Source organism: Oncorhynchus mykiss, chromosome 3 (genome assembly GCF_057628025.1).
Source record: "Oncorhynchus mykiss isolate SJ-2025 chromosome 3, ASM5762802v1, whole genome shotgun sequence".
NCBI lineage: Eukaryota > Metazoa > Chordata > Actinopteri > Salmoniformes > Salmonidae > Oncorhynchus > Oncorhynchus mykiss.
The window spans coordinates 33,622,224-33,636,587 of record NC_143024.1 but is presented as its reverse complement, the minus strand read 5'-3'; the positions used below and the strand labels follow the sequence as shown (position 1 = coordinate 33,636,587).

Sequence of the window (14,364 nt, the reverse complement as noted above, 5' to 3'; positions counted from 1 at the left end):
AACAAAGTGTATATAAATTAAACAGTCCCGTGTGGCACAAACACTGACACAGGAAACAAACACCCACAAACCAACAATGAAACCAAGGCTACCTAAGTATGATTCTCAATCAGAGACAACTAACGACACCTGCCTCTGATTGAGAACCATACTAGGCCGAAACAGAAACCAAACATAGAAACACAAAACATAGACTGCCCACCCCAACTCACGACCTGACCAACTAAATAAAGACAAAACAAAGGAAATAAAGATCAGAACGTGACAGTACCCCCCCACAAAGGTGCGGAAACGGCCGCAAAACCTGAACCTATAGGGGAGGGTCTGGGTGAGCGTCTGTCCGCGGAGGCGGTTCTGGCTTGGGACGTGGACCCCACTTCACCATAGTTCTAATGCGCCTCTTTAAAACGGCGACCCTCGCCACCGACCTTGGACTGGGGACCCTAGACATGGCTGACTGACGGCTCTGGCGGCTCCTGGCTGACTGATGGCTCTGGCGGCTCCTGGCTGACTGACGGCTCAGGACAGACTGGCGGCTCTGGCGGCTCAGGACAGACTGGCGGCTCTGGCGGCTCAGGACAGACTGGCGGCTCTGGCGGCTCAGGACAGACTGGCTGCTCTGGCGGCTCTGGACTGACGGGAGACTCTGGCGTCTCTGGACTGACGGGAGACTCTGGCGGCTCTGGACAGACGGGAGACTCTGGCGGCTCTGGACAGACGGGAGACTCTGGCGGCTCTGGACAGACGGGAACCTCTGGCGGCTCAGGACAGACTGGCGGCTCTGGCGGCTCAGGACAGATTGGCTGCTCTGGCGGCTCTGGACTGACGGGAGACTCTGGCGTCTCTGGACTGACGAGAGACTCTGGCGGCTCTGGACAGACGGGAGACTCTGGCGGCTCTGGACAGACGGGAGACTCTGGCGGCTCTGGACAGACGGGAGACTCTGGCGGCTCTGGACAGACGGGAGACTCTAGCGGCTCTGGACAGACGGGAGACTCTGGCGGCTCTGGACAGACGGGAGACTCTGGCGGCTCTGGACAGAAGGGAGACTCTGGCGGCTCTGGACAGACGGGAGACTCTGGCAGCGCTGGAGAGGAGGAAGGCTCTGGCAGCGCTGGACAGGCGGGAGACCCTGTAGGCAGAAGACGGAGAGACAGCCTGGTGCGGGGGGCTGCCACTGGAGGGCTGGTGCGTGGAGGTGGTACTGGATAGACCGGACCGTGCAGGCGCACTGGAGCTCTTGAGCACCGAGCCTGCCCAACCTTACCTGGTTGAATGCTCCCCGTAGCCCGACCAGTGCGGTGAGGTGGAATAGGCCGCACTGGGCTGTGCTGGCGAACCGGGGACACCATGCGTAAGGCTGGTGCCATGTACGCCGGCCCAAGGAGATGCACTGGAGACCAGATGCGTAGAGCCGGCTTCATGGCACCTGGCTCGATGCCCACTCTAGCCCGGCCTATACGAGGAGCTGGAATGTACAGCACCGGGCTACGCATCCGCACCGGGGACACCGTGCGCTCCACAGCATAACACGGTGCCTGCCCGGTCCCTCTCGCTCTCCGGTAAGCACGGGAAGTTGAGCAGGTCTCCTACCTTGCATCGCCACACTCCCCGTGTGCCTCCCCCCAAGACATTTTTGGGGCTGACTCTCAGGCTTCCAACCGCGCCGCCGTGCTGCCTCCTCATACCAGCGCCTCTCTGCCTTCGCTGCCTTCGCTGTCTCCAGCTCTGCTTTGGGGCAGCGATATTCCCCTGGCTGTGCCCAGGGTCCTCTCCCGTCTAGAATTTTCTCCCAAGTCCATGAGTCCTGTGTCTTCGGCCGCTGTTGTTGCTTCCCATTACCACGCCGCTTGGTCCTCTGTTGGTGGGTGTTTCTGTAACGACAGATTTCCTCCTCCTCGTCCGAAGAGGTGTAGCAAGGATCGGACCAAAACGCAGCGTGGTAAGTGTCCATGTTTTAATAGTATAAACTGAACATGACACAATACAAAATAACAAAGTGAATATAAATGAAACAGTCCCGTGTGGCACAAACACTGACACAGGAAACAAACACCCACAAACCAACAGTGAAACCCAGGCTACCTAGGTATGATTCTCAATCAGAGACAACTAACGACACCTGCCTCTGATTGAGAACCATACTAGGCCGAAACAGAAACCAAACATAGAAACACAAAACATAGACTGCCCACCCCCAACTCACGCCCTGACCAACTAAATAAAGACAAAACAAAGGAAATAAAGGTCAGAACGTGACAATAATAATCTCATCATGTAGGCTATATGTGCTCTCTAGTCAACAGCGTGCAGATAGCGCTATTGGCTAGAGCGCACATGCCAATACCAGAGTGGACACACTCGCTATATAACAAAAACCATTTTTTGAGAGAAAACCATCAGTAGAGTTTAAAATACGATTGAAACTCATTTAACTTGTATTTTTGTATTCAGTACGTGGGAATTTGACCGCAAAATATATTTTTATGTGCACTATGTCATCAGTTTTTGTTGAGCTGATTTTAGAATATTCACATGACAATCTGTCGCCAATTGGATAGAAACCCAGCTAGTGCTAGCTTGTGCATAACATGGGTGGTCAGTAGTGGTCTTCAGTGGTCTGTCGTAGTCTAGTGGTCTACAGTTGTCTCCTCTTACCTCAGGTTGCCAGGGGTCTCTCCAGAAGACTTGCAGCCAGACTGATCTGTCTCTAGCACCTCCACCACTAGACCCTCTACCTCATTCACCACTGCCCCCGAACACTGGTCTAGGATCAGTTGAACTGCCTGGATTAAACACATCATATAGCACAGTCAGGTCCTAGCTCAGTTCATAATGTAAGCATCCCAATGAGGATTCCCCCTTCGGCTATTCCCCAATCCCCAACCATTCCCTCCTCCCAACCATTCTGGGAATATGTCTGGACCTTTCCGTCACTGACGATGTCCAGGCGGTGCCATCGGCGGTCCGTGACGGTGGATCTCGCTGGGAGCTGCAGCGTCAGTGATCCCGATCCATGGCTGATGCTGAGGGTCGGAACGCCATTCCTCAATTCTGGAAGAGAGATAGGAAACAGGGATGAGGAGAGATAATCACCTTGAGGCTTGAGATCACATAACAGTGGAAACACATTCTGATTCTCCATCAATCAATCTAGTCATTTTCACAAACACATTCTTGGAAACAAGCCAATCTAGCCACCAAGCGCTTGAAACTGGCTGACTCACCAATATACAGAGTTACATTGATGAGTAAGCCGCCTTAATGTTGCATTAACAGTATGCGTGTGAAAGTGTGTATGACTACATGGTGTGTGACCTGACCAACCTCTGTGTTCTACACTGCTCCTCGGTTGAGCAGAACCAGTGAAAAATGCTTCACCGCAATCAATTCAGCAGCCATGTTCGATTTGCTATCCCCGGAGCGGGCGAACTTGGAGCAGGCTCGATAATTACATAAATTAATGCGACTGCGCTACCAAACAGATTATGTAAGGCCTTTCTAAAGGCCAAACTGGACTAATCTTTTAGGGACATATAGAACCACTGGGATGTGACATTAGGATTAGGGGGGACATGACTTGACATAAAAGCCACATGGCTTATAGGGACCTGAATATGACGCAGGCTTATTTTTTATTTTTTAACTTGTTATTTTACCAGGTAAGTTGACTGAGAACACGTTCTCATTTGCAGCAACGACCTGGGGAATAGTTACAGGGGAGAGGAGGGGGATGAATGAGCCAATTGTAAACTGGGGATTATTAGGTGACCGTGATGGTTTGATGGCCAGATTGGGAATTTAGCAAGGACACGGGGGTTAATACCCCTACTCTTACGATAAGTGCCATGGGATCTTTAATGACCTCAGAGAGTCAGGACACCCGTTTAACGTCCCATCCGAAAGACGGCACCCTACACAGGGCAGTCACATTGAATCACTGCCCTGGGGCATTGGGATAATTTTTAGAGGAAAGAGTGCCTCCTACTGGCCCTCCAACACCACTTCCAGCAGCATCTGGTCTCCCATCCAGGACCAACCCTGCTTAGCTTCAGAAGCAAGCAAGCTTATGAGGATATGAGTATGCCACCTTCACTAGAGGTTTGTTCAAGAGTGCTGGTTGCCATTCGATCCCCATATTGCTTACCTATCAATTTCCAGACACCTTGAAAGTAGGAAGTAGGAGTAAGTGGGTTGGACTATGGTGTGGTTGTTTCTGTTCAGGCCCTACATGTAGGCTGTCTGTTCTTACCCAGAGCGATGTAGTCCTCCTGCTCTCCGGCCTGGGCGGGGCCTAGAGGGCCGTTGTAGAGCAGCAGCCCATTGGCTGACTCGGTTATGAACTCTAATGAGATGTGGCTCTGAAAGCAAAGCCTGATGGGAGGGAACCAGGCGTAACCCTGGCCGCGGAAGGTGTGCTTGGTCTGCTGGCACTCAGGCCCATCAAACATGGGTGGACACTTGCACCTGAACGGCAGGGGAGAAACATTACAAACGTGTTATTTCTAATGCTAATGCTAACAGCGAGAGCTCCTCGTCCAACTGTCTTCTGGCCGTTATACCTGTATCCCAACTCGCTGTCCTGACAGGTGCCTCCGTTGAGGCAGGGGTTGCGGGGGTAGGAGGAGCAGGCCTGGTGCAGGCTCTCTCTGGCCCTGCAGCCGCAGCGTGCCTCAGAGGAGGCGGAGACAGACACCAGAGTGGTGTTCCCGGAGCTGAGGGCTGTGGGGGTGAGGCTGAAGGTGACGTCACTGCTGCAGCCGCCCGACTGACTGCAGTCTGTGTAGGGACACTCGTCTATACCCACCTGGGAGATAGACACACCCAGCGCTGCTTCCAACTGAGAGAGGAGGGGGGAGAGAGAGAGAGAGTCCGTCTACTGCCTGTCAGCGAAATCAAATTGGTTTGATATCATCTTCATATCAGTCTTTCATAGTCTTCATTTACAGCCAGGTGATGTCTCTGGATGAATTCATTCTAACTCAATCTGACTCCAATGGCTTAAAAGCAACTCACCAGCTCCACCCAAGCTTAACAGGCAGCAGTAAAACTGTCAGTGACACACACTCAGTGTATAAACAACTGCTTCTGGGCAGCGCAACACTCACAAAAAAACAGTTTAGGATTTATGGACTAGTGAAGACTTTATAAAGACTCAGACGTTCTCTCCTGTCATCCCTCTTTTTCTCTCCATCCATCTCTCTCCCTTTCTGTTCCCCCGGCACAAGCTTGGGTCACCAGCTGCTATCTCATGCCTTAAATGGATATGAAAGATTTACACACACCGCTGTGCGTGTGTGATTAAGTGTGTGTGAGAGTTTAAATGTGTGCGCGTGTGAGTGATGAAATATGTATGTTGTTGAGCATGGTGTCAGTGTGGGTGTTTAAGTGTGTGTGAGATTTTAAATATGAGTTTCTTTTTAGTAGTGCATCACTGTGTGTGAGATAGTGTGAATGTTTGTAACGTTGTCTAGTGTGAAGCTTTATGCGTATTCAGACTCTTATATGAGAGACTTAGTGTGTATCCCGTCTTCACCTTAGCTTTATGCGTATTCAGACTCTTATATGAGAGACTTAGTGTGTATCCCATCTTCACCTTAGCTTTATGCGTATTCAGACTCTTATATGAGAGACTTAGTGTGTATCCCGTCTTTACCTTAGCTTTATGCGTATTCAGACTCTTATATGAGAGACTTAGTGTGTATCCCGTCTTTACCTTAGCTTTATGCGTATTCAGACTCTTATATGAGAGACTTAGTGTGTATCCCGTCTTTACCTTAGCTTTATGCGCCATAACATTGCCATGGAGTTTCTCGGCCTTGTAGTACGGCGAGCCATGGGCGGCGAACCACACGTTGATCTCTCTCTCACCCTGACGGTTGCCATTGGCGACAGAGAAGACGTGGACGTTGTCCCGGTCGGTCTGGAGAAGCTCGGAGAGGAGACGACCCAGGCGGGAGAAAGAACTCTCCTGACCCGGTGCACTACTGAAGAACTGTTCCACTGTGATGTCTGCCCAACAGGATGGGGGGGTTGAATGGTCAGGACACTCAGTTCATCATTTTGTAGTTCAACACACTACAAAGTGGAATGTTCCTTGCAAAACACTCCCCTGCCCAATGTTCTACAGGTAATGATAGAACAGATCAGTCGGATGTATGTAAATGCTCAGCTGGTGTCTGGGGGTGATATGAACCTCGACCGTAGGGACCTATTAGATACAAGAAAGCCTGCCACACAGCACTCTGGCATGCATGTCATCACACGTGACACGGTTACTATGGAAACATTATGACAGCATTAGCTCCTTATGGGCTGTGGTCAGTGACCACGAAAAAGAGTGAAAAGTGAGAATATTGGCTGATACACTAGGGTGCAAAACACTCACTGGACAGGCGCAAAGAGCCAGCGTTCTGGACCGCCTCCTCGTCCAGCTCCATGACGACGACCTCTGCAGTGGAGGTCACATCGGGCCAGGTCTTGTCGGAGACACGCACCTCGAGGCTGTAGGAACCCACCGGCACAGGGGCCCCCTCTCTGATAATCAACTGGCCTGAGTTGTGGTTCAGACTGAACAACCCGCTGAGAGAGGGAGGAGGAGATGGAGGGAGAGAGCGAGATAGAGGGAGAGAGAAATGGAAGAAGATCGAAAGAAAAGGGAGGTAGTGGGAATATAAGTAAAAGAGAGGGGGGGGGGGGGGGTGAGAACAGAGAGTAAGAGAGATCAGCAGTAGTCCCCCCGGTGTTCATCCATGCAGGACTATCCCTGGCCTCCCTCCATGCTCACCATCTCACATTAAAACACTGAACTGTCCAGGGAGACAGCCACATGCATTATAGATGGCTTCACTATCAGTATCAATGCAACCCCCTCTTCCCTACCTCTCCTCAACTCTACCAACACCCCTCCCTCCTCCCACCTAGCCCCCTGTTAACTCCATTTCTCTATTCCCTGCATACCCAGTTCAGTGTTCACTCTATCAAAAACCTTTTCCCAGCCTCTTGGGTTCCTTCTACGTCTCTCTGTCTACTCCCCTTAGACACCTTCTCACTACACTAACCCCACCAGCCCGACCTAAGCCCCATGTTAATACTGCAGAACTTTCTATCCTATCCTGCTCCTAAAGTCTACTTCTCACTTCTCTAACTTTTTTTACTCACATGTCCTTGTTCCCTCTATTACAGTGACTCTTCTCCTTCCCAGCTATCTACTCATATCTTCTCTCCCCTTCCATCTATCATCCCTCTATTTACTTGGCCCCTGTCCACTCTGGTCCTTATCACTGGCTCAGATCATGACAAGGGAATGATGATGGTTCTGCTGTGACTATCTCCATCTACCTCACTCTCTCCTCATCTCTCAAGTTAGAGGTCAATGCCAAGGAGTTCATCTGATGTCTTTCAAAATGTCTCTGTTTTTGAAGCTTCCGTCTCTACTGAAGATGGATGGGGGGGACAAGGCATTTCTAAGAATAGGGAATGCCCATGTGGACAAAGAAAGAAGCAGTACAGTATGTAAGCTCAGCTCTATAGAGCCTTTGTACAACTGGAGCAACATACACATGTTTATGGCTGCGTTATTGTTTTAGCATCACATTGTTTGATGGCACACCAAGGTAAGTACCCTCACACACTGGCCCACGATCAAACATGTCTACCCAGACTATTCACATTGCCCCCTCCCCTCTCCACACCACTGCCAATTTATGTTGTCATCTATGCATAGTCACTTTAATTTACTCTACCTACATGTACATACTACCTCAACTAACCGATTCCCCCGTACATTGACTCTGTACCGCCACCCCCCTGTATATATTGTTTTACTGCTCCTCTTTAATTACTTGTTACTTTTATCTCTTATTCTTATCCAGATTTTTTGAAATAGATCTGTCGGTTAGGGGCTCGTAAGTAAGCGTTTCACTGTAAGGTCTACTACACCTGTTGTATTCGGCGCATGTGACTAATTCAATTGGATTTGAAAAGAGGTTTGAAAAGGTGCCGTAGCTCTCCCTTACATAACAGGCCAAACGAGGTCATCAACTGAGCCATAAGAAAATGAAACCGGCTGGCCCAATCGAAGAGGTGCTGAGCTGTGGAGAGATGTGTGTTATGTCTTCCCTCCCCGGGAGACCAGGTTAACAGGTTAATGTAATACATTAATGAATCCCTGTTTGCAGAGCTAGCCAGGGCAAACATGCAATACAGCACTTTGGAGACAGAAAACAAATAGGCTTCAAATCATCATCTACAGGGATGGCTGGTAGGTATAATGAGATGATCCATATAGTTTGGTCCTTCAAGATGCATTGGGATCTGCTGACTGGGGATTCAACATGGTAATGGTTCTTTCTTCATCACTTTCTCTCTCTCTCTGTCGTTCCTTGTCATCTTTTCGTGTGCTTACTAGTTCTCCAGATTACAGGTGTCTCATTAGAGGGAGAGGTGCGAGCAGCGTAATCAGCTTCTTTTCAGTGCACACCAAACATTGCGCACCCATCAAACAAAACCAGAGCGTCGTTCCTCGCTTCACTGGGAATTTTCAATATAATTCTTTATGAAGTATTAATAATGGTGCTCCTGACAATTCATATCTCCCTTTCTCTCTCGCTTTCCCTCTCTCTCTTCCAATCTATTTCTACTTTCTCTGTTTCTCTCACACGACCTGTTTCTCCTTCCCCTAACATTTCTCTTTCTCTCCTTTTACATTCTGTCTCTCTCTTTCAATCCCACACTTTTCTCCCCTCTTTTTGTACACTCTTTTGTCTTATTCTCCTTTCCTCTCTGTGGCCGGGCTTCATTCCAACTTTAGTGAGGAGATCAAAGTACCTGGGGGGTTTGCCTTTGAATCTGTAAACCTTTTCGCTCCAGTCATCAAGGTCAGGGGATTGAACCTGTCCAAGCACTGTTGTGGGGAGAACACCTACGGGGGAAAACTCAGAATTAGGTGCGGGAAGACAACACCACCCTGTGGTACACCTAAAGCTCTCAGAGTGAGAGAAAGAAAGAAAGAAAGAGAGAGAGAGGAGGAGGAGGGGAGGAGGTGGAGGAGGGGAAGAGGAGGAGGAGGGGAGAAGATAAGTTGGAGAGCGTCACCTCGTTGGCACATATGGACACGGTTTTGAAGACACAGCAGGGGAAGTGCACACATTAGCATGCTAGCTCCTGTTTTCCCTCCAAAAAGCTAAATGGAGTGCTGTAATCCCCTTAGGCGTGAAATAAAATAAAACATGTAATGGCTCCTGTTTATATGCCTATCAAACCTGGGACTTAAGCTTAAGTAAATTGTTTGCTTCATGGCATTTTGGAAATACATGATGAATTCTTATTAGAGGGTTAATGTACTTTCATCTGGCAAAACACCTACAGAGAATGCACAAAAAATACATTACAGAAAACCTGAGTTTTTCCAGCAGTAAAAGCAAGCTGACAGATGGCCTGAAATACTAAATAAGTGATGTGGGGCTTCAAGAGGCCATACGCATTCAACTGTGACATGTAGTGTTGTAACAACATCAGCAGAATACTGGAGAAACATACCCTGGTAGCTGTACACAAAGAAGTCTGTGTGGCCCGGAGAGTGGGCGTGGTCATTCCTGTCGCCGATGACAACCGTCAGTGTGCTGGTTGAGCTCATTGGGGGAGAGCCGCTGTCAATCATGAGAATGGGAAGGCGGTACTCCTTCTGGCGTTCACGGTCAAAGGTTCGCAGGGTAGTCAGTGCAGCGCTACCGTTGCGCAGGTCAGTCAGGTTGAAATTGGTAGCATCGGAGGTTAACATCAGGAGACGGATGGAAAATGGTCCACCATTGGGTGAGGAGTCACGGTCGGCTACGTGGAGAAGCAGGGATGTATCGTTTATTCTCACCGCCTGGGGGGCAGCCATGTTTTCCCACACAATGGGCTTGTAGGGCACCTCAAACTCTGGCCCGTTGTCATTGACGTCCAGTACAGTAACCATGACGATGGCGGTGCCGGTGAGTGGCGGGATGCCCATGTCGGAGGCCAGGACCATGAGTCTGTGCTGGGATACCATTTCCCGGTCCAGAGAGTCAGCCACTACCACCCAGCCTGACTGGTCCACCAGGAACTGCCCGTAGGGGTCAGACTCTTTGGCAATGCTGTAGGAGAAGCGGCCATTTAGTCCTGAGTCCAGATCGGCAGCGGTGACTTGAACCACAATGGTGCCAACAGACACGTCCTCAGACATGGTAGGAGCCTCATAGAACTGTGGGAAGAAGACGGGTGCGTGGTCATTGGAATCCTCCACCTGAACCAGGCAGTATGCCAGGCTGAAGAAGTCTGCGTCTTCTGCCTTCAAAGTCAAGTTGAATGTTCTCTCGTGGGGCTTTTCAAAGTCCATCTTCTTCTTCAGCCGCACCACACCACGCCGGTTCGCCTTGTCCGTCTCCACAAAGAACTTCCTGTCCTCGTCGCCTCCGACGATGCTGAAAGTGACCACTGCGTTCTCACCCTGGTCGCCATCGCTGGCGGAGACTGCCAGTACCTCGCTGTTAATCTCTAGGTCCTCTGTCACCTATTAATGTTGATAAAAAATTACATGAAAACATTGACAACAAAATACTCATCAAACATATTACAGAGCAACAGTGTTGGGGGGAACAGGTGTGTTTTGAGCAGGTGAACAAACCTGGGCATTGTAGACCCTCTGGGTGAAGACTGGTGGATGGTCATTCACATCTGATACCATGATAGTAGCCGTTCCAGTCCCGGACAAGCCCCCACCATCCCTGGCCTCAACCACAACCAGATAGCGGTCCTCCGCCTCACGGTCCAGAGACCGTAGAACTGTACTGATGGTTCCAGTTGAAGGGTTGATGGAGAACAGATTGAGGTTGATCTCGTTGCGAACGTTTTGTACGATGCGGTAGGTCAGTATGGCGTTCTTCCCGGCCTTGGGGTCATCTAAATCCGTGGCTCTCATCTCCATCACTGAGGTGTCGGCGGGAGAGTTCTCAGGCACGTGGCCAACAAAGCAGCCTGAAGAGTCTGGCGCCGGACATGGGAAGACTGGTGCGTTGTCATTGATGTCACGAACTTCCAAAAGGACGTCAGCAAAACCAGTGAGTCCCGCTCCTCCTTCATCGGTGGCCAGGACCAGGAAACGCCAGGCTGGGCGCTCCTCACGGTCCAAACGGCGTTGGGCGTAGATGCGGCCCGTACGCTCATCGATGGTGAACTCGCTGCCGGCTCCCTGGCCGTGGAGTGAGTATCGCAGGGCGCTCTGGTCTGCCTCCTGGTCTGGGTCAGTGGCTGAAACCTACAAACAGGAAACCCACAAAAAAAATTGCATTAGACAGTAGGGCCGGATAGAGGCTGCTGTGAATTTTTCTTTTCAATGAAGTTAACTATGAATATAACATTTGATTTAACCATTTCTGTTGATTTACGGATATTCTGCCACTTCAGATTCCATCTGGTTCCAAAAATAGGACATGAAAAGAGCATTGATTGCAGTAGCCAATATACAGTCCGTTGCCTTACAACAAAAATAATTATTGTTTTCCTTGTTTCCTCTATAGATAATTAACCTGCCTTCATGTTATCTCTGTGTGAAGGACAAGCTCAGACACTTCCCCCCACATCTATCACCAGAACGCACAATGCAATTAAAAGTTAATAGATGCCAGCAAAAGAAGAAATACACTTTCTTTCTTCCTCTCTTCTCCTCTCACCGGAGGGTTTGTTTACAAAAGCCTTTGAAAGTTTATCTTTTTTTTTCTCTCCATTTCCTGACAATGCAATGAGAAGACAATATCGAGACACGGTGCGGCGTACGACAGCGAAGGCCAGGTAAATACTCATTTCAAATTGGATTTCCTATCTTTTTTCTTTAGGCAGGATTGTATTCATATACAGAGCGAAGGAAATTCGGGGAGAGGATGGCTGCCTGCCACACACTGGAAACTATTAAGTGCATTAGAGGGGAACTGAGTGCACATCAAATCAATTCCACCTCCAGGAAAGCAGCCCTGGGTTGAATACTGTGACACATGCCTCTCTCTCTACGATTACTTCCATGGCCTCATGAATCGTACTCCTTTTTAATCTGATTTACCTTGGCGACATGCACATACAGTATTACTGGGAATTAGTGGGAATAGGTGTGACGAAACTAGGCTGGGTACACAATGAAAGCCTAAGAAAAAGCAGGAGGCTCCACAACTATTTATCGTGGGTAAACTGTGGGTGCTCATGTTGAGTAGTATTAGGTATCAACACTTTAGGATAGGAGTATACCATTGGAGCCTATTTGATTTCACATAATGTCCACATGTGCGATGAGTTACTGTATATATTATGTGACTTGAGAGGTGAAGCCAAAGCCACATTTCCATCAATGGGTGGACAATGTCACTGCATTCACTTCCATTCTATTAAATGTTTTAATACTGCATGTATAAAACAGAACTTCCTCACAGCAAGTTTAGCTTTATCAAAAAAGGCTTTCAAATATCAGTTGTCCTACCCTGCTATTGTCGTTGTTACAAAGGGGCTATGTATGAATGGCCTCTGACCTCCAGCTAAAGACAGGAGGCTCTGTAAGTTAATGAAACAACCTAATGGTGTAATGAGCTGTTTATGTTGCTGTTATAAGAGGTAAACCAGTATGTATGGCCTATAGTAGGGATCATCAACTAGATTCAGTCGCGGGACAATTATTTTCTTGAGCGGATGGTCAGGGGCCGGTACATAATTACAAATAAACTGAAAATTGAGCACAAGAAACCCAAACATATATACTATTTGACTAAAACATAATCATTTCAAACCTTGCTTACATTTGTATACGGGTGTCTCAGAGTTCCAAAATTAAAACAATTTGCAGCTGATTTCCTGGTGTTGAAAATAAAATATTTAAAAACAAATTTGCCCAGAAAACTTGGGGAACCAAATAAAACCACCTGCGGTCCAAATTCGGCCCATGAGCCGCCAGTTGGGGAAACCTGGCCTATAGTATGTATGACATCTGACCTCCAGCACGAAGACGGGCAGCTCGGTCAGCTCCTCTGTGACAGCGGCATGGTACTCTGTCTGGCCGAAGACGGGCGCCTCGTCGTTGCGGTTCACCACCTGGACCACCACTAGGCTCTCGTTCTCCCATTTCCCGTCGGAGGCCACCAGTCTCAGCTCGTAGCGCTGCTCCATCTCGTAGTCTAAATGCTGGGCCACAAAGATGGTCCCCACCTCTGGCTCCACGTCAAAGGTGCCCATGGTGTTGCCAGAGGTGATCTGGTAGCGGAGTTTGGCGTTGGCACCTGGACAAGGAGATATGGCTGTTTCAAGGTTGCTTTTATTGGTTAGATAAGGTAGAACTAGTAGTCCATGATAGAGGAGGAGAAAGGAGGACATAGTTACAGGCAGTATGCTGTGGTATGTGTATGCTCACTCTCACACACAAGCCTACAGGCTGACAATCTGCACACGTACAAAGCACAAAAACTCAAAAACTACCTCACACTTCCAACAGCCCTCCACCGTAAAGAACAACCCACCCAATACCCTCTCTGAGTCACACAGTGCCATCCGACTATCAAATATTTTGGAGGAAAACATCAGATTCTCTCACAGTGGGCCTCATTAGACAGAATACAGAAGGCAGTGAGGGCTGGTCTCACCCACCCCCACCTCAACTTTGTCTCAGGCACCACCCGTCCTCCTCCCTCCCTGGCCCTTCATGTCCTCAGTGTGTTCAGTTAAAAATACACACGTGCACACAACAAATGAACATAGAGTACCAGTCAAAAGTGTGTACACACCTACTGATTCCAGTGTTTTTCTTTATGTTTACTATTTTCTACATTGTAGAATAATAGTAAAGACATCAAAACTATTAAATAACATATAAGGAATCATGTAGTAACCAAAAAAGTGTTAAACAAATATATTTGAGATTCTTCAAAGTAGCCACCCTTTTGCCGTGATGACAGCTTTGCACACTCTTGGCATTCTCCCAACCAGCTTCATGAGGTAGTCACCTGGAATGCATAGTAAAAATAAAGAAAAATCCTTGAATGAGTAGGTGTGTACAAACCTTTGACTGGTACTGTACATATTTGTGAATACTCTCATGCATGCATGCACACATCTTTCTAATTTCCTCTCTTCTTTTATCTAATTTATCTCTCTTATCCTCACCAATTATCTTATCTCCTCTCCTCTTCCCTCTCCCATTCCTCCGCTCTAACTTCATCTACTCTACCGCTGTCAACCCTAATCAGATACCCCATCAGAAGCGGAGAGGAGAGGGCTAGGTCAGGATGGCGTTCCCGGTCTGGGAAATGGGAATAATGAGATGGGATCAAAGGAGTCTGCTGCTCCTGCTGGTGTCTGTCATGTTAG

The 14,364-nt window shown here is 48.7% G+C and overlaps 1 protein-coding gene across 1 annotated transcript in view; it reads right to left on the bottom strand.

The window, feature by feature from the left end:
- Positions 1-14,364, bottom strand: part of LOC110503919 (neural-cadherin) — a 135,006-nt gene that overhangs the window by 11,388 nt on the left and 109,254 nt on the right. The window contains exons 17-26 of the mRNA XM_036972103.2: positions 12,997-13,280; positions 10,652-11,281; positions 9,541-10,537; positions 8,830-8,923; positions 6,389-6,582; positions 5,777-6,012; positions 4,563-4,840; positions 4,253-4,467; positions 2,927-3,054; positions 2,659-2,786 (exon numbers count right to left, since the gene is read on the bottom strand). Of these exons, the coding sequence (XP_036827998.2) occupies positions 2,659-2,786; positions 2,927-3,054; positions 4,253-4,467; positions 4,563-4,840; positions 5,777-6,012; positions 6,389-6,582; positions 8,830-8,923; positions 9,541-10,537; positions 10,652-11,281; positions 12,997-13,280 (3,184 nt within the window). The remainder of the gene's footprint in view (positions 1-2,658; positions 2,787-2,926; positions 3,055-4,252; positions 4,468-4,562; positions 4,841-5,776; positions 6,013-6,388; positions 6,583-8,829; positions 8,924-9,540; positions 10,538-10,651; positions 11,282-12,996; positions 13,281-14,364) is intronic.